Consider the following 25,316-nt stretch of genomic DNA (forward strand, 5'->3'; position numbering starts at 1 on the left):
CTCCTCTGTCCATGAGGTTCTCCAGGCAAGAATAGTGGAGTGGGTTGCCATTTCCTTCTCTAGGGGATCTTCCCAACTAGGGATCAAACTCAGGTCTCCTGCATTGCAGGTGGATTCTTTACAGTCTGAGCCACCAGGAAAGCCCTCTTCCAGTCATGGAAAGATAAAATTGTCAAGATGATGAGGGACCTTATAAAGCAGTGTCAGCCAGACAACTCCCTGGTCCTTGTGTTAGCTTATGGTGAACGGTGTTGGATTCGTGATCCATAGAAGAAGGTTTAACTTCGGGACCAGGGACCAGGCTTGATCACTCAAGAGCTTTTGTATAGCAGAGTTTTATTAAAATGACAAGGGACAGAGAAAGCTTCTGACATAGACATCATAAGGGGGACGGAGAACCCCCCCTTGCTTGTGTTAGCAAGCTGTTTTATATATGTTAGAAAGCCATTAATCAGATAAGAGAGACACCTCAAGGCTGACGGAGTTTCACTAGGCCCCTCTTCCACAATGTGCATTTTTTAAAAATTTAATTTATTTATTTTAATTGGAGGCTAATTACTTTACAATATTGTAGTGTTTTTTGCCATACGTTGACATGAATCCGCCATGGGTGTACATCTGTTCCCCATCCTGATCCCCCCTCCCACCTCCCTCCCCATTCCATCCCTCAGGGTTGTCCCAGTGCACCAGCCCTGAGCACCCTGCCTCATGCATCGAACCTGGACTGGCGACCTGTTTCACATATGGTAATATACACGTCTCAATGCTATTCTCTCAAATCATCACACCCTCACCTTCTCCCACAGAGTCCAACAGTCTGTTCTTTACATCTGTGTCTCTTTCGCTGTCTTGGCATATAGGGTCATCGTTACCATCTCTCTAAATTCCATATATATGCATTAATACACTGTATTGGTGTTTTTTTTCTGACTTACTTCACTCTGTATAATAGGCTGCAGTTTCATCCACCTCATTAGAACTGATTCAAATGCATTCTTTTTAATATCTGAGTAATATTCCATTCAGTGTATGTACCACAGCTTTTTTATCCATTCATCTGCCAATGGACATCTAGGTTGCGTCCATGTCCTAGCTATTGTAAACAGTGCTGTGATGAACATTGGGGTACACGTGTCTCTTTCAATTCTGGACGATATGCATTTTTGAGATAGGATGGCACAAGGTATGTCATCCCCCCAGCCATAAAACAACTGATATGAGTACTGGTTTGTTGAGCTATTATTAGCCCAAGGTTTGAGAAAAGAAAAAAAGTTAGTCTTAGGTGGAACAGTTTCGAAGAAAGGCAAATTCCAAAGCAAATACATAGTTTCATTAACATAGCTTAACAAAAACATTTCCATAGAGAAACCTTCTTTTAATTTTGTATGGAGAAGGGAAAAAAAAAATCTGACACTAGTTGTTTATTTCCTGCTGCTGCTTAAGGGAGAGATAAAAAATGTCTGACACTTGCAGCCTATTTCCTCCGTTTGGAGACCCCTGGCCTTCCTGCCTGTTACCCTCTCACTTGGATTCTCTCGGTGACATTCCACGAGATAGATGAGGATTCTCTGTGGGGCTTATTCATTGGCTGTTGCTGGGACAAGGTGCTCACTTAGACATGAGGCAAGACATTTCTGTTGTAACCTGAATTGTGCAAAGATCCATGGCTCCTTTTATTAAATTGGATTCTTTCCCTCTGGTTTGACTTCTGCTTTCTTAGGTCCATGCACAAAAAAAGAATATTTCCTGTTTTAGAGTTTGAAGGTAACTGATATTACTCAAAGATTCTTGCCTGTGTTTTCCTGTGCTGTGTCTCCCCAAGATCCTGTTTTTTAGATGACATGACTTTTAACCCCTTGGTAAGATGGAGTAATTTCCGTTGGAAAAATCTCCAGTTTTTCTGTCCTGAGTGGTACCCAGAATTGAAAGTGTTGGTTTCTCCATGTTGAGAGAACTCAAAATGATATTATCAGAACTTCTCAGATGGTCTAGTGGTTGGGAGTCCTTCCGCCTGCCAGTACAGGGGACACGGGTTCGATCCCTGGTCTGGAAAAATCCTACATGCCGTGGAGCAGCTAAGCCTGGACCACAGTTACTGAGCCTGCCGAGAGCCCACCTTCCACAACAAGAGAAGCCCGCACAATGAGAAGCCTGTGCACCACAGCAAAGAATAGCCCCCACTTGCCACAACTAGAGAAAGCCCACGTGCAGCAACAAAGACCCAGACAGCCAAAATGAAGTATATATAAATAAAAAATTATAAAAAGTGATATTATCACCCCACTACCCCTTCCAAGATGGTGTTAGCCTTTTTCATAGATCAGACATCACACTATTAATCAGGTGATTTTACTTGACAGTGAAGCCAGCGTGAGCATCTCAATGGATACTTATTTTTATTTTTCTTGCCCTGGCTCTCTGCTGCATTCAGGTGCTCATTTGTGATTTCCCCTTCCTTCTATATCCAGTTTAAGACTTTCTAGATCAGAACTCCTATGGGCAAAATGCATGGCTCCCCAGTCTCATGAGCTATACCCCATTCCTAGAAAGGTGGGGTGTTTTAGGATTCTGTAATTCAGAAATCTGCCTCTCATGCATATTGATAACACTGTGACAATAATATCCAACAGAATCAGATGTCTCTTTGAGTTCTCTTCCCCCGTATGTATTTAATTATACTATATTTTTAAAAAAATGTTGGGAATGAAAAGTGGGAGTTTTGGAAAGATTAATTCCTTGGGTAGAAACCCAATAATGTCTAGACCATCTAAGTTTATTGGAGAGAGAGACTGTATTCACTTATTTATGCCACAAATATTTATTCAGTTGCTACTTCTTTGATGCTGAACAAGTATCTTTAAGTATCCAGTGGCTCATCTTCATAGTAGGAACCGTACTGTCTTCATTTTAGGACTCAATGTCTGTTTGATAAGTTCTGTCATGTTATGGGAGGATCTTGGATGAAATCATTTTCACATTATAGCAAAGTAATGAAATCATTGAAAACTTGTCTCTCTCAGGTTTCCTCTTCCAATAAAATGAGTGGAATTCAATCACTTATGTTCTCATTGCTACTTACTTGGTGATATTTCAATAAACAGTTCTTTTTGCTATTGATGGTTTTTGGGGGATAGGCAGGTTTTTTTATTTTTAATTACTTGCTTTTGCCTTATAAATATCTTTCCTTTCTAATGGCTCTCCAACCACACTCGTAGCAAGTATTCAGGGACATCCCTACTTGTTTCTCATTTTAGTGACATGAGCTTAACGTCATGGACCGTCACTGAAGTCTGAAGCTTGTATACACCCTTAATGGTGGTAGGCAGCCACCTCTGTAGTGCCAGTTCCTCTGCTGCTGATGAGCCTATGTATAGTAATAAATAACTTTAATCCACATGTTATTTTGGAGGTTTCAAAAGACATCCACTTGCTTCCTATCATTTGCTGTTCACAGTAGACAAGGCCATGGTTTTTCTCCATTTGCTAACATGGAAAGCACAGCCCCCAAAGCATACAGCTTACAGTGGGACCAGAACACAAGCAGACCCCTGAGGCTCTTTCCAGTATTTCATGAAGATGTCTCTTCTCTGCATCTAAAGAAGTTTTGAGGTTCTCCAGGGGGAGACTTTATATTTTAAAACTGAATAGTGGTTTTTCTTTTCCACAGGCATGTAGTGATGGAAACACATCCTTTCTAAATGTCAAACAACAGAAGAATGGCTAAATAAATTATGACAGATCTGCACACTGGGATCCTATGTGGCTATTAAAATTCATGTTTGCAGAGAATATGTAATGATACAGGGGACTGCTCCTGGCCGTGTCGGTGTGAGGTACTAAACAGCAAGCTCTCGATTTTGTTTCAAAATTATACATAACAAAAACTGTGGATCTAAATATATCAAAATATTAGCAGAGTTTCTGGATAGTAGGGTTATGGTTTACTTTTATTTTCTTTTTATATACATCTCTGATGTTTTCAGTTGTTTCTTCAGTGAACACATGTAATCAAAAAACATACATGTTATCTTAATTATACTCCACAGATTTTTAATCTTAGCTAGAGGAATTCTTTGAGTGGTTCTTGTTATATCTCATTTTTTAAATTACATTGGAAATGAATGGGTTAATTTTTATTAGTAGTATATACATTTGAAATGAATAATGAATTATTAGTATACATGTATGTGTGTGTATATTTTTAACAATTTTAATTGGAGAACAATTGCTGAACGATGTTGTGTTGGTTTCTGCTGTACAACATGAGTCATCCATAAGTATACCTATAAGTATACCCCTCCCCACCCCACCCAGTGTATATATTTTAAGTTGGTCGTTGTAATGTGTTTGCTGATCTATTATTTCCTGACAGTGAGTCCTTTTCCCATAATTCATTAATTCAGTCAAACATCATTTTGAGGGCTTTCTAGATGTGCTAGCCTGATGATGCCTTGGGTGAAGGCTGTTCAGGCTCTGCTCTCAAGAAGTACCAGTCTGGTTGGAGAGACAGTAATCACAGGGTAGAATGAGCCGTGAGAGGGCTACGCTGGTACTTAGGGACTGCAAAGAAAGGATGCTAAATTCATGGGTGCTGGAGGAGGTCAGGGAGCCCTCCCGGAAGACATGCCTTTTGAGCTGAAAGCAGCTGTTCTCTTTTGGATGACCAATCTCAGATTAGAAATAATGAAAACATAAGTAAATCTTCTTAAGCTGTGTAGGCAATCGTGGCTGGAGTTCTTTTTAATCACCAGCATCCCCCTTTCTTTCTGTTTATGTGAGTTTGCTAAAGGTTAGTAGCAATACCAAAGCATAATAGTTTTCCTTCGCAGTGATCACAATGATGTGCTTTTATAGTATTTCCTAGTATTATACATATCCTTTTATGAGTGACTTAAATAATGACTTGATCGCTTGTTTTCATTACTATTTCATTCCTCAGCCTCTTCCTACTTGGCTGAGGGAGGCAGAGAGAGGTTTTTGTTCCTGTTTTATAAGGATAAATGGAGTCATAGAATGATCAATTGACTTCTCCAAATTATAAGGTAGGTAGGTAATGGAACTGGAAAGAGAAACCAGAGTTTCTTTGTTCAGAGCTCTGACTTTAAAAACATTTCCCCTTGTAAGTAGGATAGGTTGTTTGCCAAAAATGCATTCACCTTTTAAATCTTTACTGAAAGTAATGAGCTTAAAATAAAGTCTCATGAAGGTAATCGTATTGTTACAGCTTAGAACAGAAGTTAAGGCTATTTGAGTAGATTAAAATGAGTCCTGAGTGAGGCTTAATATTTGGCCTATTTAATTAATTTGTTCAGCAATGGATTTTAATTTTCTTTGAAAAAAAGAATAATTGAAACATTCTCAGACCCTTTTGAGAACATTATGGGATCCATTGTGATTAATTTTAAAAATGTTAACTAAGAAGGACAGACTGAAAAATGAGATCAGGATGGACAATATCTATATTTTGTGATACTGGATGGTTATAACTTTATTATCAGAAGGCTTTCTTTTGATCCATTGATGTGAATACAGTGGACCCTTGGACAACACGGGTTTGAACTGTACAGGTCCACTTATCTGTGCACTTATTTTTTTTTCATTAAATACATACTATAGGATCTGGGGTGGTTGAATCTACAGATGTGAAATTCTGTACAAGGAGGACTGACTGTAAAGTTATGCTTGAATTTTCTACTGTGTGGTTGGTGCCAAACCCCCCTCCCCCGCCCTTGTTCAAGGGTAAGCTGTAAAACTGTCTGAATGTTCTTAGTAATTATTTTTATTGTTAAAATAATTGTTGTTCAGTTGCTCAGTCTTGTTAGTACTCTAATAATAAATAAAAGTTAATATGCATATTACACTGTAATATATTACAGATATTCAGAAAATATATGAAGCAACAGTATAAGTGAATATGAAGGGAAATAAACACTTTAAAGTATTTTATTGATTTTTTCTTCTAATTAAAAATATTCATGTATTTTGGATTCATTATGGAATAAAATAAAGCTTAAGCCATGTATCATATTTTTATTGAAAATAAATATTTGATTTAAATACAGAAAATGTTGCATTAACTGGGGTTTTGAGAAGTTTAGAATACAGGAATAGTTCTATTGTATTTCATACAGAATGACGTTTCATTTTGCACAATTGTAGTGATCTGATTTTTGAATTATTATTTCAAATTCTTTAATTTTTGGCTCCTGTTCCTAACCAACTCTAAATCAAGCACTGTTTATCAGGATGCCATTTGGACTTTTTTTATAGGAAAAATGAAAACAAAAAACAACCTCATCACAATACTACAGAGTTCAAAAAAGATATAAGTGCGTGCTCAGTTATGTCTGACTCTGTGACCCCATGGGCTGTAGCCCACCAGGCTCCCCTGTCCATTGAATTTCCCAGGCAAGAATACTGGAGTGAATTGCTTTTTCCTCCTCCAGGGTGTCTTCCCAACCCAGAGATTGAACCCGAGTCTCCTGCACTGGCGGGCAGATTCTTTACAAGTGTGCCACGAGATACAGAAACCCATCTTTGTCTGGGGATCTAGCATTTATGTCTTAACTAAACTGGGTGAGGATGGAGTGACATTTTGCAGTACTGCCTTCCTGTATTTCACCCTGAGGTTCTGCATTGCTGAGACTGGGGAAATGGAGGATGATCCTGCAGCCACATCGTAACTGCCAGGCAGTCATACCTGGTACCCATGGGCAAGTTATTTCACCTTTAATTAGTGATGTGTGAACAGAATAATATGATAGGCATGAAAATAGATCCAAAATAAAAGTGTAGATAACTGTCGTTGAAGTATGCAGGAAGGCTGATAAAATCTATTGGATTATGTATCAAAAATTGGGAGAACTCTCCCAACTGGCTGCACTTGGGTAAAATTTTGAGTGTAAGGGGTGATGAGATAATAGAATGATGATGGAGCACACATAGATGAGATTAAAACTTGAGAGCTTCATATTTGGGTTGCTGAGGGAGAACAATCTGTATACCATGGATCAGTCAGGATAGTACTGATTTTTTTTTTTTAATTTGTCTGTTTATTTTACTTTAGCTTTACTGGGTCTTCATTGCTGTGCAAGGGCTTTCTTAGTTGTGGTGAGAAGGGCCTGCTCTCTCATTGTGGTGGCTTCTCTTGTTGCGGAGCTCAGGTGCTAGAGTGCATGGGCTCAGTAGTTACAGCATGTGGGTTTAGTTGCCCCTCGGCACGTGGAATCTTCCTGGACCAGGGATCAAACCCAAGTCCCCTGCACTGGCAGGTGGATTCTCAACCACTGGACCTCCAGGGAAGCCCAGTACTGATTTTTTAAGATCTGGTGTTCACAGATTTCTTAACATGATTATCCTAGGCAGAAGAGGATATCTGTGAGTGCGCGCACGCGTGTGTGTGTGTGTGTGTGTGTCTCCTCATTGTGAATAAATGGTTAACCATTAGAGTTATCCTGATCGGGATTCAGGTGGTCATGAAATAGATTGTACTTCCTTAAATGTAGACTTGTACTAATTTTGATCTGCTTCATTTCTGTGGTATTGGAGAGGGAATTCTAGTGCCAAACTCCCTGAGTTTGAAGCCTAGTCATGCCATTTCCTCATGGACCCTGTCAAAGTTACTTAATTGTTCTTCAGTTTTCCACTCTGTAAAATGGGGATATATGGGTACCAACCTCACAGACTGTGGTGGAGAGTCAGTAGGTCAGTTAAGGCATGTAAATCATTTAGAATGTTTACTGGAATTCAAGAAATGATAAGCATTAGTAGTTATGGTTGTGGTATTGTATTCATCATGTAACTTATCAAAGCACTTTATGATTTGCATTCTTAAGTGGGAACTTAGGTAATTTTCCTAGGTCCCCAGTCCAGTAAACACTGGACATCTGGGCTAGTACCTCTAGCCTCAAATTCCAATCCTGCTCAAGTGGGGCTTTTTCTCATAGCTGCTGTTGCTGCCGCCGCCAAGTCGCTTTAGTCGTGTCCGACTCTGTGCGACCCCATAGACGGCAGCCCACCAGGCTCCCCCATCCCTGGGATTCTCCAGGCAAGAACACTGGAGTGGGCTGCCATTTCCTTCTCCAATGCATGAAAGTGAAAAGTGAAAGTGAAGTCGCTCAGTCATGTCCGACTCTTAGCGACCCCATGGACTGCAGCCTACCAGGCTCCTCTGTCCATGAGATTTTCCAGGCAAGAGTATTGGAGTGGGGTGCCATTGCCTTCTCCATTTCCCATAGCAGGGACTGGATTCTCGCCCACAAACAAATTTGTCTGGAAAGTTGTAACTTAGAGATCAAGGGGAATCTGCCCCCATACTCCAGCTATAAGGGATCGAATCCTACTCTAACTCACGTCCGTTTCTGTATCCTCAGGAATGAGGGGAGATTCTTACTTCATTGGGATGAGGAGCCTGGGGCAGCAGGGCCACATCCCGGAAGATGGAGGACTCTTCTTGCTCTGCTGCATAGACAGAGACTGGGCCGTGACTCAGTGTTTCACGGAGGAGGCCTTTCAAGCCATCACAGACTTCACCGACCTCCCCAACTCACTCTTTGCATGCAACGTCCACCAGTCAGTGTTTGAAGGGGAAGAAAGCAAGGTAAGAAGACCTTCTGCTCCTGAAATCGAAGGAGATGCAACATCAGTCCCTCAGCACTTCTGTTGCTCCTTTGTGGCTGAGGTTTGGAAGTTTTTGAAAATGTTTACTTGGGGCGCCTCTCGGCACGCATAGCAAGAGCAGAAAAGCCTGTTCCATTATCAGTTGACATTGAAGGTATACATGACAAGATTATATGAGAGATTCCATTGAATCAGATCTCATTGTCTGTAACGCAGAGGTCTGTCCAAAAGCAGAGGAAAAATGGCTTTAGAAATAGTGATTGCAGGAGATACACCCTTGGTTTAGGAAGCAGATGTTGTAAAAAAAAGTTTTATTTTCCCGTATTATTCTGCCCCAAACTTAATTTGCCTTTCCCCAAACAGCACAAGCCCTCTTTCACCCCTACTCTGCCTGCAGTTTGATGACTGACCTAAATATGGCTTCTTAAATTGGGCCCCAAGTCTTGCAGCATTTATTAGAAAGGTAAATTGGTTGGCCATCTGAGTCTTGCTTTGTTTGCTGATACCACAGTAGGTAAAATTGTTTTGGGTGTGTTGTAAGAATTTTCTTGAAAATGCTTAACGCCTTGCTTTGAAATAATTAGGGAAAGAGGTTGTCTATGAACAAGCATTTTCTAGAAAATGAAGCTTCTGTTTTAAGAGCAAACTTGATTCAGTGGAGGTATTCTTGGGAGTCAGGGTAAATATTCCTTTCAGAAGTCTTTGTAAAGTTCACTTTGGTTTTCTCTGACCTTTTAAGAGTCTGAAAGGATCAGACCTTACCTTGTGAATGTGGATTTCTAGTTGTAAATATCCACTTTCAGGCTACATCGTAAATCATGGCCAATATTTTGGGGGGAGGAAAGGGTCTTTTTTTTCTGAACTAAAGTATGGTTCTGTGTGAGATTAAGGGTAGGATTTATGATTGCTGTTTCATAAACTTGAGCTATTTTTGCCAAATGCTGAAGTCCGATCTCCATTGCCTGAACATGGTTACTGGAAGTTTTTGTTCTGGATTTTATTGGTTTTGTAAGCAATCCTGATAGCTCAGAGAATTAGGAATTATTTCAAGCCATATAAAGATAGTTTTATAATGATATTATAGTTGAGCAGTTGAAATGATGAGCTAAAAACACCCTGAAGTCCAAGGAATTATATGTGGTTAGAACATCCAGAGCTATGATCACCAGACTATTTGAAGTAAGAAAATGGCATATATCCTCTTTGAAAGAAACTACAAATTTTGCTCTTGGCTTATAATCAGGTTATAACACAGATCATAGTTTATTCAGAACAGGTCATCACCCCCTGAAATCTACCTGCCATTAACTATGAAACAAAGATCTGTATTTTCTTGTTCTGTCGTCTATTTAAGTATCAACAATCAGAAGGATCTTCCTTAGAGGTTTAATGAGGGTTTTGACTCTTTCCTGATAAAATACTTCTCAATTGGTTGAAACAAAAAGATTTAGGAAAGAGCCAATCTCATTCAAGAGTTCAAGAATGGCCGATCAGCTGAACCAGAATTGGTTACATAGAAAGACGGAGACTCGGGGAGAGTTCACGGGAATCTGCCCACATCTATTTTGATATTCTGATCTGTGATTGAATAATGGATTACTAAGTATTCTCATTTAATTTGTATATGAAGTTGGTACACCACAGTTTAACAAATAGGATTGGGCTTTAAAATGACCTTGCTAAAATATTGAGGTGAAATCAATATGATATATTTCCATGGAATAAGTTTCAAATGATGTAGCTCAATATAGCTAAGGAGGCGAATTTTCTAATTGGCCAATGTCTACTTAATTAAACTTGTTAAATGAGACAGGAAGTCTTCCAGTTTGGTGCAATTTTTATAGCCCCTATTCATGGAGAGTCTCTGGCACGTCAAATAATCTGATCCAGATTCAGTTTTTATTTAATTATATGATCAGAGTTTAGGGTGACAAAGCAAGATAATCAGATACCAAATAAATGGATAATAGAGGCATGATCACTGCGACTGCAGGAAAATAAAATGTTCGAGGAGCCTCACGCCTCCCAACTGTACTGCCACATGTTTTCCTTCTCATTCTAGACTTTTCTGTTCTTCTCTTTACCTCCACTTTTTCACCCACTATCTTAATAAAACTCGCTTGTCCTGTACGTCATTCTTTCAGAATATCCTTCCCACCGTGTTCAAAGTTCATGAATCTGAGCCAGGAATTCTAATGATGGTAATCTTTTCCAAAGGGTGGACACTGGGGGCAATTAGTGGAGATAATTTTAGGTAGAGGGAAAAAAATCAAGAAAGCTTTCTAGCACTTGTATCTGCCTGTGGGTAAGGCTGGCCATGGGGATTGTCTAAATTATTTGGTTTTGGGAAAATGCTTTCAGGAGCCTGCAATTATCAGAGAGTTAAGACATCAGAAATGATGCTTGGTTTTCATCTCAAGAGATCCAAGTGGGTAGGTGTTAACTTGTTTTGGTGAAGTTCTTTCTTTTTTGGAAACCTACTTTTTTAAAAGGATATTTTTTTTAATGTGGACCAATTTTTAGAAGTCTTTATTGAATTTGCTACAATATTGCTTCTGTTTTATGTTTTGGTTTCTGGCCAAGAGGCATGTGGGGTCTTGTAGGTTGACCAGGGATCAAACCTACATCCTCTGCACTGAAAGGTGAAATCTTAACCACTGGACCACCAGGGAAGTCCCAGCATATCTACTTTTGATTCATTGTTTCTTGAGTCATATCAAGAAAACAAGTTTAGCTTGTTTGCTGCAATTATTATAAAGCATACATTTTAATTTCCTTAGCTTGGTGGGAATTAAGGCTCTTGCTTTCTGACTATTATGATTAAGTCTTGGCAGTAATCTCTATTTTCCCATTTCCCAGAGACACTTTTCCTAAGCCTTTTTCCTTTTTGGGATAGTTTGGAAAGTACTGACTTGGCCTGCTCTTAATATAGGTGACACCATAGGAGATGATCTTCTGGTTATGTTGTTTCTGTTTATCAGCGTAATACATATTCTGATATGCTCATTTCTGCCAACCTATTTAAATCCTAAGTTCTGACATCTACAGAACATTTTTCTTTTCAAACAACTTCATGAGGCCATGATGTTGACTCCAATTTTCTGTTAGGCAGAATTCGTGAGATTGTATTTTGATTTGCTGCTTCTGCGGGAAGCAAGCACATACCTCAGTGTGTTTCATTGTGGTCCAGATGGTTGGGATTTGTTTATATAACACAAAGGAGAACCAGAGCTGGAGGAAATTGGCATCTGAAACCAATAAATGCAGATTGCTGTTTGCATGTTACAGCTTGCAGCATAAATATTTTTGTATCAAACACATTTAGAACTGGGATCGTCACAGCAGGCAATACCTAAAAGTTATCAGGAGTCGTTAACCTTTGGCATTTTCCCCTGGCTTGCCTTTCTGGATCCACCTGGGCTGCACCAGTCATCTTAAGGCAGATGAGGCTGGAGGGGCACCCTGCGGGCTGCTCTGTGTCTGTGCTCAAGATAGATAAGGCTCTGCTCCATGGGACATTGGCACTCGTTGGTAGCTAAAGGGGAACAGTGCACCAACCACCATAAAATTCTTGGCCAGATTCAGTTTATTAAGGAGAAGCCTGAAAGGTGAGTTGTTATTGGCCTCCAAAAATTTTGAATTCATTTAGTTCAGTAACAACAACAATAATAGTAACAGTAGGAAACCTTACATAGCATGAAGCAAGGGGCTCAGAAGAGTACCGAGCCCCTAGCTTTCTAGGCATTAAGCCTGTTAATCACCATGACCACCCTACGAAGGTGGTGTCTTTCTGCCTTTCCACCTCCTAGGCACGTGGTGGGGTTGTGTTCCCTGTACCACTCTAGCTAGTTCTACCCAGTGCATAAGCAGAAGTGATCTGTGCCACTTCCGTGTGAGGCCTTTAATCTCCAGTGTTTGAAGAATGTTCTTTTCACTCCGCTCAGGTAGTTGGCACTTTTCAGGCAGTCTGGTTTGTGGACTGAGGACAAGGATGACCCAGGGCAGGGTCCTGGGTGCCCTGTGACAGACATACAGAGTGACAGCATCAACAAGAAAGACCTCTGTTGCTTGAAGCCACTGAGATTTGGGGGTTTGTTGTCAGCATATAGCTGAGTCCACCGAGGTTGATACCGCGAATATGATTATCCTCATTTTTCAGATGAGGGCCCTGAAGCCCAGAGAGGTTGCCCGTGATTTCACAGCTGGAGTGGCAGAGCAAGAATTCAAACCTACAGAGTCTGTGCTGTTAAACATTATGTGACACTGCCTCTTCATACACAAATATTTCTTGAAAACAGGTACGATGCTTGGCTTTGGGGACGCAGTGGTGCACAAGACGGCATAGACCCATTGAACTTCAAGTCTACCAGAGAAGACAATTCAAATAAGAAAACGAGCATAATCAATCTAGTGATGCTAAAGTCAAAAGAGCATTTCATACGTATTTTCAACTGTACTCACTGCCCTATATACGCATGCATGCACACGCACACAAGATTTTCTTGTTGTTTTTGTCATTTTGTTGTTTTGTTTTGCTTTTTAAATAAACGGGCATTTCTGCCAACCACTTAAAGACGATATCCTACCAGAAAGGGCATAAGATCAGAGGTCTGGTGCTATAGCTGTTAGGCTTCTTGCTTCTCATAAATGGAGCATCTCAGTGCCTTGAGGGTGACTGGAGTGATTCTAGGTTCAAAGATGTATATCTTCCATTCAACATCACCACTGATAGAATACACCAGCTCCTTCTAGAGCTCAACTGAGGACACAGTGACCTAGTCAACCCTGGCAGCACTGTGAGGTCACCCTCAAGGACTTTGGAAGGTGAATCTGTTTATTTGCAATTTTTATTTGATTCCCTGCATAGGATTTGCCTTTAGTCTGTAAGGGGATGTAAATGTTCCCATTGTACTTTACAGCTACAGGCTCACGATCTCTTTATCTGCTGTACCCAAATTTGAAAAGCTCTGGAAATTGAGACTTCATAACCCATTTTAAGACGAAATCTCACTTGACCTAAATCATTCAGAATCTAACCAGGATTGATGAGAAGCTTCTTCTAGTGTGAATATTCATCCATCTCTTTGCAAAAATATTCCTGTCTTTAACCAACGGGGACTGCCCCAGACTTGATGGATCATTACATAATGTGAGGCATGCATGCCACATTGTGTTCTAAATCCCTTAACTCTGAATTTCAAACATAGCGGGTCCTAAGAATTTCAGAGAGTGAGTTGTGGACCTGTAAAGTATATAAAAATGCACCCACAGCCCATGTTCACCAAGAAGAATGAATGTATCACTGAAATCTGGACTGTCATAAACAAGGACAATTAAATATTTTTCCCCATAATGAGATGCTTGTGTTGATTAGAGATAAAGGGCATACTGAAGACAGAATGGGCTCATTCAGTTTGCACGCCTGTGCGCTAAGTTGCTTCAGTCGTGTCTAACTCTTTGTGACCTTATGGACTATAGCCCGCCAGGCTCCTCTGTCCATTGGGTTCTCCAGGCAAGAATACTGGAGTAGGTTGCCATGCCTTCCTTCAGGGGATCTTCCCCACCCAGGGATTGAACTTATGTCTCGACCTGTGGTCACTACTCATCCTGCCCTCATCCTTTTGCCTGGTCCCTGACTCATGATCTGTTCTTGGTCCAGAGAAAAGACTCCTGGTCCATCAGGGAGATAGACATTGTTTGACGCTCATGGTTTTCTTAACTCAGAGGAGCTTCTGTTGTATAATATTTATGCTGCTCCCACATATTTTGCTTCTCTTCATTTGGATTTTTCCTCTCTATACTGTGAAGTTCTAGAAGGCAGTCAAAATTTGTATTCTTCCTCAATGCATTTCCATCACCTTGCTGGATCTCAGGCATCATAGGTGCTCAGTCAGTATTGAGTTGGACCTCCACTTCAGTGGTGACTGAATGAAGGTAGAGAGGGATGAATTAGCCAGGATGGGCTCATTAATTAGAGAAACAGCCAAGAGTTGAGTGAGGCCTCTGAACATTTAAGTCTAGTTCATTATCCACTATGCATCAGTTCTAGAAACTAAGTTGGCCATTCATCAGCAGAACATTTAAGTCAAAACATGTAAGACAAAGAGATCTCAAGTGATTTCATAGCAAGATGCAAATTAAATGTCAGTGCATTGAGTCCATATCACTCTTACAGTCAAGATATGACACATATGAATAAACCTGTTTTGTCCATTTATGGTATTTTAAGTTTTTAGAGGCAACTGACCTATTTAGTGGGCTTCCCAGGTGGCACTAGTGGTAAAGAACCCACCTGCCAATGCAGGAGACACAGGAGATGTGAGTTTGATCCCTGAGTCGGGAAGATACCCCGGGGGAGGGCTTCTTGGAGAATTCTCCAGTATTGCCTGGAGAATCCCATGGATAGAGGAGCCTGGCAGGCTACAGTCCCTAGGTTGCGAGTTGGACACGACTGAAATGACTTAGCATGCATGCAGCATGACCTATTTAGTAAGCCAAGAGAGTAAAAAAATCTTAAACACGTTTATTTCCATAATGACTCCTAGAAAAGAAAAGGGAGAAATAAGAGAAAAGGCAGCAAGGAAAGAAGAAATCCAGTGCTTTAGAACACCTTGGGAAACTTGTTATAGGGATAGTTTAAAGCTGATTGGGGAAAAAAAAAAAAACAAAAAACAAAAAACCCTCCTGCTAAGGATATGTAGCAAAGGATGAACAGTCGGATAATAATTTACTATAGTTTGTGTTGCTGAATATACCTTGAAAGAAATTAAGTGAACTGTTGTGACCTAAGGGTGGGAAAGGGATAACCAAGCATTAATTTTAAATATTAAAGTAGAAGACTGTTATATTCAATACCAGATATTCAAGGAATCCTTAGGAGTCTCACCAGTTCTCTTGTGTCATCCTTGGTGACTTTGACAGATTTGCTTGTTGTTTTCAAGAATGTTTAAATTGTAAAAAGGCAGTGCCTATCATTGTACTCAATACATTGGTTCTGTTTTTTCTCTGGAGGAGGACTGGGAACCATAATTAGTCACCGCTAATCACTTGGGGACACCTGCCAGATGAGAGCCCAGCATGGGCCAGATTTGAAAGCTGTTGCAGGACACTCCCTGGAACCATAACCTTTCTTGAAGTGACTAAAATATTCCAGAGGCATATTTAGTGGCTTGCTTCCCCACAGCACTGAGTGACCCCCCTGGGGCTCAGGCGCCTGACAAGCCACTTGAAATGCCCCACTTAACAACCTGGAAATAATTGAGGCAGTGGGAAGAATTAGGCCCGATGCACAGAGAGCTGGGAGTATTTGGTTTCTGTGCCAAACACGGGGTGAGCGTGTGTTCCTGATGCCACCCGGGGAAAAACGGCTGCCGTGTTCTGATGAGACTGGGATCCTATTAAACAGGGACTTGGTGCTTTCTCCCCCCTTTTGGAAAAATGAAGGTACTTGGAACCCAGTGCGTATGGTTTTCATCAGAGCTACTGGTAGCCTGTTCAGTGACTCTGTGACTTGTTCAATGGGCAGATGCCGTCTCAAGGCACACCGCCTGTGGCCAGGCAGGTGAACTTGTGAAAATGCTCTGTTGATGGAGTCGAAAAAGACCTGAGCAGTTGTGGGTGGCTGGGCAGGTGGAGGGCAGGCTGGATTCCATCCTCCTCCGCTGTCTTCCTGGACCCGAAGCCCTTGAGAAATGCGCAAAGAGCTCACCCGTCACAGTGGTGCGTGCGTGCCAAGTCACTTCAGTCATATCTGACTCTTTGCGACCCCATGGACTGTAGCCCGCCAGGCTCCTCTGTCCATTGGATTCTCCAGGCAAGAATACTGGAGTGGGTTGCCATGCCCTCCTCCAGAGGATCTTCCCTACCCTGAGACTGAACCCATGTCTCTAACGTCTCCTGCATTGGCAGGTGGGTTCTTTACCATTAGGGCCACCTGGGAAGCCCCCATCACGATGGTCCCAGTCTAATAAGATCATCGTCAATTATTTACAATTTAAGAGGATTTATAGGGGTTTCCCTGGCAGTCCAGTGGTTAAGAATCTGCGCTTCCACTGCAGGGGACACGGGTTTGATCCCTGGTTGGGAAGCTAAGATCCTGCGTGCCACACTGCCCAAAACTCAAAAAGGATCTACAAATTCAAGAGTAACAATTGCATTCTTTTGCCTCAGAACATTCCTTTTTTAAGAGGTGGTTTTGGAGATGGAGCCCAGGGAAAGGAGGGGGAAGAATAAGATTTATAATTATTTTTCCTTGCACTCACCAGCAAAAGTTGGCCTGGGTTTCACCTGGCCTTTCTTGGCTTTTTTGACTCTGGTCCCAGCTTGGTGGTCATGAAATTCTTAGCCAACTTAGAGATAACCAGAGGAAGTCAGAGAGTTTGGACATGAACTTTAAAACTCTGCTAAGGTATCCTTCACAGCAGGCCGGACATTTAAGCTCAATGGATGAGATCAGTGTGATATACGACTCGATACCAATTCTCATGACACTTTTTCTATGAGAGTGGGGGTTGTTAAAGTGCTGCTTACACATGTATTTCATTATTATCTGCTCAACCATACTCCTTTATATAGAATATATAGAACCATAATGTGTAGCTTTTTTAAAATTTGATCAATTTCTAGTAATATTTTGATAATGTTGTATTTTACTGGGAATGTTGTATTTTACAGCATAACCATCATTTTAAGCATAAAAGCCAGCAACTCTATCAGTGATTTGAAGGGGAGACCCATTGAATTGATACCTGATATAGTTAAGATTTTTCATTAAATGTGTTGAACTATCATATCTTATACTTTGTTCAAAATCTACAGTTTTCCACCAGGTTTGTAGCTATTATGAACCCCAAGCTATTAAGTTTATTATTAATACATATAAACTAAATATATAATACACATAAACTAAATGGTATGGATTCTCTAATCCAACTAGATGATTGTTGTCTTTTTTTATTTTTTAAAAAAGTAAACGAAATTTTTTGTAGCATGACACCCCACTCCAGTACTCTTGCCTGGAAAATCCCATGGACGGAGGAGCCTGGTAGGCTGCAGTCCATGGGGTCGCTAAGAGTCGGACATGACTGAGCGACTTCACTTTCACTTTCTCTAGTTGTGGGGCTGTTCTCTGGTTGCGGTATGCAGGCTTCTCATTGTGATGGCTTCTCTTGTTGCAGAGCACAGGCTCTAGGGCATGTGTGCTTCAGTAGTTGTGGTGCGTGGACTTGGTAATTGTGGCTCACTGGGGCTTAGTTGCCCCACGGCATATAGAATCTTCCCGGACCAGGGATTGAACCCGTGTCTTCTGCATTGGCAGGCAGATTCTTAACTACTGGGCCACTAGGGAAGTCTGATTCTAAGTATCTTGAGGACAGCAGAGCCAGCTCCTCATTTTTCTGCATCCTACACTGTCCAGCTCTGGACCTAACACGGGCACTGACAGGGAGGCAGGCGGGCCAGTGAGAGGGGAATTGGGTTCAGACGCACTTGAGTCCAAATCCTGCCTCTTCTGCATCCTACTTATGTGATCTTGACCAATTTAGCTTCTCTGAGTCTCAGTTCCCTCTTTGATGAGATGGGTTCACTGTACCTTCATTCTTGGTTGGTTATGTGATTAAACAAGGTTACGTGGATTGAGGAGGTGGCTCTAGACTAGATCTTTTTGGTAAACATTGGTCTCTTCCTCCCCACCCAGGTAAAGCTGGGACTGCCTCTGCTTCCAGGAAGGAAGAGCTTTTCTAAAAACATGCAAACCTAGATGAAAGAAAGGTTTCATTTACCCACCTTTTTGTAGAGTCCTAATGATGTTTTGTTTCATATCATAGACTCGGTCGAGAAAGTTAATCTCAGTTTTTGCCACAAGAAAGCTGTTTCTGCATTTGTTGTAGGACACATGTGGTTCACTGTTGCCCATATAAGGTTCAGGGGATACGTTTCGTTTAGAATACAATGCCAAGAAAACTCTGTTGACTCTGAGGAACTAGTATTTTTCTCATTAGGGGAATTATGTAACTTGTATAATACTTACTTTTATGTAATTTATATAAATCTTAATTTATGTAAGTTACAGAAGTCTTCCCAAGGAACTCAAAATAAAAATTATTACTCAGGCATAGCCACTCTATTGATTCTTACTGGTCTTGATATTCTTTTTCTCTTGTATTAACCTGTCTGTATGTGTAATGTAAAGCATTTTTCTGACTTCTGATCAAATTGTATTCATGTTTTACATTCATATGTCTTATGAAACAATCATCTTTCAACATGTAAAGGAGGCTGGTTGGGAGTAACTAAGGTTTATTTTGCAGATACTTGAAATTCCACTATGAACTGAAAAAAAAAAAAAGTCACCTAAATTAGTGGATTCTATATTTTTAGAATAACACACACACACGTGCACATTTTTTTTGCTATAACTCACGTTATTTGGAAGGACAGTTTTTAAACATCATCAAAGGAGAAATGAGACTTGGCCATCACAATTAACAGCAGCATCTTCCACAGCACATGGGGTCTGTGTGTTTTTAGAAAATCACCTGATCACATAACTTTTTAAAGTTTGACTCTTAGAGCTAACTGTTATGCTACTATTAATCTGTGGGAAATGAACATGTATAAGCCATTTGAGGATATGAGTATTTAAGGTTCTCCTTATACTAGTCTACTTTTGAATCCTAAAGTCCTAGAGCCAAACTATTTCATGGGAAGTTGCTTCAGTTTCAAGGCTGGAGATTTTTCTTCTTTCCTTCAAGTAGACTATTTTCCTCCTCAGTATTGTGTTCTCTCCAGTTGCAAAACTTGGAACAGAAGTCCACTTAAAATGAATCACTGTGTCAGAGAAGTTCAAGGCATTGCGAGGAGTATAGAAGAGGAAGGAGCTTAGCTCTTCAAATAGCCTCTTTTGAAAATTTCAGAGAAAAGAGAGTCTCAGGGTCAGAAATTTGGCACTGATAACTTGCTTTCATTACATGTTTTCCTGCAGATTGTCTTGCTGTAGACATGGGAGGATGTGGCCATGGTGACTGCTTTATTTATTTTGCATATATATTTAAAACAATTTTTTTTTTTTTGCTTTTCATTTTGTATTGAGTTATAGCCAGGTGATTAGCAATGTTGTGATAGTTTCAGGTGTACAGCACAGTGACTCCGTCATACGTATACACGTATTCATTCTCCCCCAAACTCCCCTCTCATCCAGGCTGCCACGGAGCATGGAGCAGAGTTCCCTGTCTGTACAGTAGGACCTTGCTGGTTATCCATTTTAAATATAGCAGAGTGTACATGTTGATCCCAAACTCCCTGACTATCTCTTCTCCCCATTCTTCCTCCAGGCAACCGTAAGTTCGTTGTCTAAGTCTGTGAGGCTCTTTCTGCTTTGCATTAATAAATAAGTTCATTTGTGTCATTTCTTTCTGGATTCTGCATGTAAGGGATGGCATACAACATGTCTCCTTCTCAGTCTAACTCACTTCACTCAGCATGACAGGGCCATGGTGGTTTAGGAAAAAGAGGAGAAAGGGGCTCTCCCTTGGGTTTCCCCAGCCGGCCTTTGCCCTGCTCTCTGTCGACAACCCCTGGCTCCAGTGGGGCTGACAGTCATCTCTGAGTTCACGTGTCTGAGCAAGTAGGGTCCCTTTCAAAGGGCTCCATTTTTGGCAGCACTGATAGAACATTCTTTGCAGTGTTTTGAGTAGTGCAAAGCCTTTGTAGTTAGGGTGGATTTGAGGTTGTGGAAACAAGTCACTCAGAGCTGTGTACAGTGAGTGACTCAGGTGGGTAACCCACTCGAGTAAAAACATTTTAATCTAAAAAACCACATGTACAAAGCACCAGAATGAGGAATAGCTATAAAATCAGAGGAATGACTCTCTTCTGGAGCTTGGGACTCTTGGGAATTTCAGAAATGCATTACAAAGGTATGGCTGCAATACAGTCACCTTTTTGAAAAAGAAATACTCTGATTTTGAAGGCCGTATGAAAAAGGAACGTGAAGTATATCTTTGGTAACTTTTATATTGATTATATGTTAGAATGATGGTATTTTGGGTATATTCAGTTAAAGTATGTTATTAATCTTAAAAGGAAACAGCTGCACAGGTAAAGCCTAGTGTATTGAATAAGATGCAGAGTTGTTTCCTTATGCCTGTTTATAATGCCCCCAGCCCTGACTCTCAAACCCCTGTCTCTTGCTTTGTGGAACAGAGCAAGCATCACAAAAAGAGACTGGCTCAGTGGTGTAAGGACCATTCCATCTGCCAAGCATCTCCTGCAGTGGTCTGGAGTCTTTTGGAATGTGAAGCCTGCTTTCTGATCAAGAATTCTCTTTTAGGAACTTCCTTGGTGGTCCAATGGTTAAGAATCTGCCTGACAATACAGGGGATGTGGGTTCAATCCCTGGTCTGGAAAGATCGCACATGCCACGGGGCAACTAAGCCCATGTACCACAACTACTGAGCCCATGCTCTAGAGTCTGTGCTCTGCAACAAGAGAAGCCACCACCATGAGAAGCCTTTGCAGCGCAACTAGAGAGCAACCCCCACTCACCGCAACTAGAGAAAGCCCACGCAGCAATGAAGACCCGGGGCAGCCCGAAAAGAGTTCCCTTTTTAATGAACATACCCTCAGGAGATATTAAATTCTAAGATATCCTTAGGGCTTCCCTCGTAGCTCAGTTGGTAAAGAATCTGCCTGCAATGCAGGAGACCCCGGTTTGATTCCTGGGTCGGGAAGATCTGCTGGAGAAGGGAAAGGCTGCCCACTCCAGTATTCTTAGGCTTCCCTTGTGGCTCAATTGGTAAAAAATCTGCCTGCAAATGGAGGAGACCCCAGTTCGACTCCTGAGTCGGGAAGATTACCTGGAGAAGGGAAAGGCTGCCCACTCCAGTATTCTGGCCTGAAGAATTCCATGGACTGTATAGTCCATGGGGTCACAAAGAGTCAGACATGACTGAGTAACTTTCACTTTTCACTTTCAAGAAATCCTTAAGATATACCCCACAATATCCTATGATACCTAATCTACAAACCCAGGGCAGGTCAGTGACCCGTGAATATGCTAGCAAAGGGGAAAGTACTGCCTTAAGCAATCCACTCCATCCATCCACTGATTATTTAACAATTATTGAAGACCTACTGTGTCCCCAGTATTGCTCGTAGCCTTGGGAGAACAAAGACTGAGTGAGACGCAAGCCTCACGTCACCTGATGTTGACTGGGGTCTTGTAATTAGAGGACAAGTTATCTGGAGTAAGAGGTTGAGGTAGAAGCAGGATGTTATAGGAGCCCCGGAATAGGCCACCTCAGAGGGGAAGAGAAGGCTCTGGAACTTCTGGGGTAAATTTCTGTATTTTGTTTTGAGCTCTACCTTGCCCCAGCATCTCCACATGGACCCACCGTCTGCCATGGAGCGTGCTGGCCACAGTGATTTGAGGACAGTTGTCCTTCAGACCCGCCTCTTGTGTCATCAACACAAGAGGCATTGTCCTGTCCCACAGGGCCTGTTTGGACAGGACCATTGATAAATGACCTGGAGAAAGAAATGACAACCTGCTCCAGTGTTCTTTCCAGGGCAATCCCATGGATAGAAGAGCCTGGTGGGCTAATAGTCCATGGGGTCGCAAAAGAGTCGGACACGACTTAGTGACTTAACAACAACAACAGTTGATGAGCGAGGGTGGCAGAGGGGAAGAGCTGACTTTGACTTTGGCAGGAGCCTCCTCTTTGCCAAGTTCATCCAGCCCTGGAGACAGGCATGGCTGGATGGCTGCACGGATGGAACATTCTGTGACCCACCTGTCCCTGTTTTCTCCTCCAGTGTGCAAAATATTTGCCTTCCTCCAAAGAACTGTGAGCCTGCTTATTTTAAAAACTGCAACCTGCGAGGACAGAGGGTGTTCTCTGACAACATTACATCATTGAAGCCTCTAGGTGTTGAGTCATCATTATTTTTAGGCAGCTCCACGCTTTTTTTGGTTGTTCTAAGAATAGCCCTTGTGTCTGGACTCTACAGAAAGTCACCTCAATACCGATCCTGTCACCGCTCCAGAGTGGCGATGGAATGCTTTCTGGATTTCCAGATCCAGGGCACACATTTTAGAATTTTGCCTCCCAAACCTTCTGCCCTTTTAGGTATTCTATAGTCAACGTGATAACTTTGTCGGAGGCTATGACTTGCATTTGGGTCACACCTGTGTCAAACATGCTTATTGTTGTAAGACAGCAGCATGAACAACAGAGTAAAAAGCGTTTGCTCCTCAAACGCTCCTCCCTGTCCCCAGCTCAGTGTCCATTTGGTTTGTGAAGCCCTTCATCAGTGACTTCACTCAGTATTTCAACATTTCAAGGCCTCTTTCTGCACCTTCTCTTTTATGGATTAAGTGACTTGAGACCCCTCACAGGCGGGGGACTGCTACTCTTGGCATCTCTGTGGGATCAACTGAAGGAGGCCAAAGTAAATGTAACGCTAGGTTGTTAAACCAAATAAGCATATAAATTGCCAACCATATTGCAACGTGATGACAGGGCAATAAAACTGGACTGAGCCAGCCCAGAAATGGAATTTTGTGGGTCAATATCGAGGCTGGTTTTCTCATTGCTTATTGCAGAGCATATGCTCAGATATGATCAATTTATTTTATGTGGCATTTCGAAGCCCATCAGAGCACTAACAGCTCATGAGCCAAGCCAAATGCTGTTCTAACTGTAGCATCAAGGGAAGCAGCTGCTTGGAATAAAATGAGGCAGTTGTTTAATATTGTATTCTAGTGTATCTTTTGTCTCTGGAGGGCATGGAAGGGTCATCACATGACCTGGGTCTAAGTGTGACAGAAAGTACCAGTGCACGATACGGGCTGTCTGCCGAGTGCAAGCCGGGAAGACCAGCCTGCATTTTGAGCTATAGGTGCTTTAACAAAGTTGGATCTGCTTTTATTGTCTCAGAGCTCAAACTTCTTCCCCACCCGGGTCATTTTTGTTGTTCAGTCGCTAAGTCGTGTCCTTCTCTTTATAACCCCATGGACTGAAGCACGCCAGGCTTCCCTATCCTTCACTAGCTCCCGGAGTTTGCTCAAACTCATGCCCATTGAATCAGTTCATCCCGTCTAATTGGGGAAATGGTATATAGTATCATTGTGACTAAGAGAGCAGCCTCTGGCATCTATCAGTCCAGATCCACTTCTGATTCCTGTGTGCCCATGGCAATTTACTTCATCTTTCCAAACAGCAGTATCTTCACCAACAAAACAGCATCATGTATTTATCTCATAGGTTGCTGTGAGAATGTAAGTGGTATAATCCAGGATGCTTTGAATTGCAGATGCTCGCTGGTAATAATTTCTGCTCGTTGGTCCAATGTTCTGCATTGTGCATCATTTACAACTCATAGTACTCTTTGGATTTCCTTGTCCATGGTTGTTGCCTAACTCATCAAAGAGAAGTCTAGTGGTCAGCCTTGTTGTCTGTTCTTGCTACCCTCAGGAGAGCTTCTAAATCAAGATGGCAGTGGGGAGACCAGATGACCACCTTTTGAAATCTGAACAAATAGTTCATTCCCAGGAACCAGCTTGGAGGAAAGCCCATGTACTATCTTTCCTGTATACAGTGTCTTGAACAGCCATACATTTCTATCCTGCACCAATTAATTGCCATTCTTATGTCCTCACCCCCCAAGACTCACTAGAAAGCTTCATTTTCTTTGATGCTGAATGTAAAGTTAAAAAGATTAGATGTAGTCATCTGGAATTTGTATTTATATATGGCGATGAGAAGCATGGTGTGTATTGGGCTTGATGTTACAGTTTAAATAACATCCTTAGAAGTTTTCTGAAAAAACAAGTCAGTTTTGTCTCGTGATTTTCTCTTCCATTTGGTCTATCTTTGCATCGGTTTCCAGAGAAAACTGGGTTGGTCAAGTAGTTGGTGAGCAAGTACAGTCATTTCAAATTTTAATTTCAAGAAACTAAAGTATACTGAATACAACATATTTTTTCTCTTGCTGGTGTTTCATCCCTGCTTGGTGCCAATTTTGAGTATGTGTTCATTGCAATTGGGTCCAATTACTTTAGAAAGGATTAACATTTACATTAGAAAGAGAAGGTAAATGAGAACAGAGCCTTTTAAAGTCTGAATGGGTTATTTTTTTCATAGTCATTAAGTACATTAAGAGTTTTGCTTAGAAGATTCTTCACTTAATCCAAGCATATTTTTCTAAAGAAAATAGTACAGGAAACATCATAACAAAGTAGATGAATGAAAAGTGTCATTTCTTTGGAAAAGAAACATCATTGCAAAAAGGATTTGAATTAGTATGAATGACTTTGTTATAGTTAAGAAAGTGATTTGAAAAAAAATAATTCTTTGGAAAATGCTCTCTAATTGGTGTAGAGAGAATAGTTAATGCCATTTATGGTAACCTTTTAAAATTTCCTTTAATACAAGTTATCATTCATGTAATACTAATTATTGGTTGGCACAAACAAAGTGTGAGGGTTGATATTCTGATCTATACAGAAATGTCATCATTAATAAATAATGCATTCCAACAGCATATTTAATTGTCAGAGGTTTCATTGCCAGGAATAGGAATAATATGGGAGGCCTAGAGCCTCTTGTGGCCTGATGTAGTTCAGGGTTTCTCCACTCTGGTACTATTGATATTTCGGACTGGTCATTCTTTGTTGCAGGGGCTTCCCTGTGCATCCG

The 25,316-nt window shown here is 41.2% G+C and overlaps 1 protein-coding gene across 2 annotated transcripts in view; it reads left to right on the forward strand.

The window, feature by feature from the left end:
* The window catches only part of RCAN2 (regulator of calcineurin 2), a 285,698-nt gene that overhangs the window by 38,697 nt on the left and 221,685 nt on the right, over positions 1-25,316 (forward strand). Inside the window, exons 1-3 of one of the 2 annotated variants that reach the window (XM_044929346.1) lie at positions 3,686-3,833; positions 4,940-5,042; positions 8,373-8,599. In XM_044929346.1, coding sequence (XP_044785281.1) covers positions 8,375-8,599 — 225 coding nt within the window. In that variant the 5' untranslated portion in view covers positions 3,686-3,833; positions 4,940-5,042; positions 8,373-8,374. Of the gene's footprint in view, positions 1-3,685; positions 3,834-4,939; positions 5,043-8,372; positions 8,600-25,316 lie in introns of those variants that run through there. The other variant, XM_025268972.2, reaches the window with a different exon arrangement.

The sequence above is a fragment of the Bubalus bubalis genome, chromosome 2 (genome assembly GCF_019923935.1).
Source record: "Bubalus bubalis isolate 160015118507 breed Murrah chromosome 2, NDDB_SH_1, whole genome shotgun sequence".
NCBI lineage: Eukaryota > Metazoa > Chordata > Mammalia > Artiodactyla > Bovidae > Bubalus > Bubalus bubalis.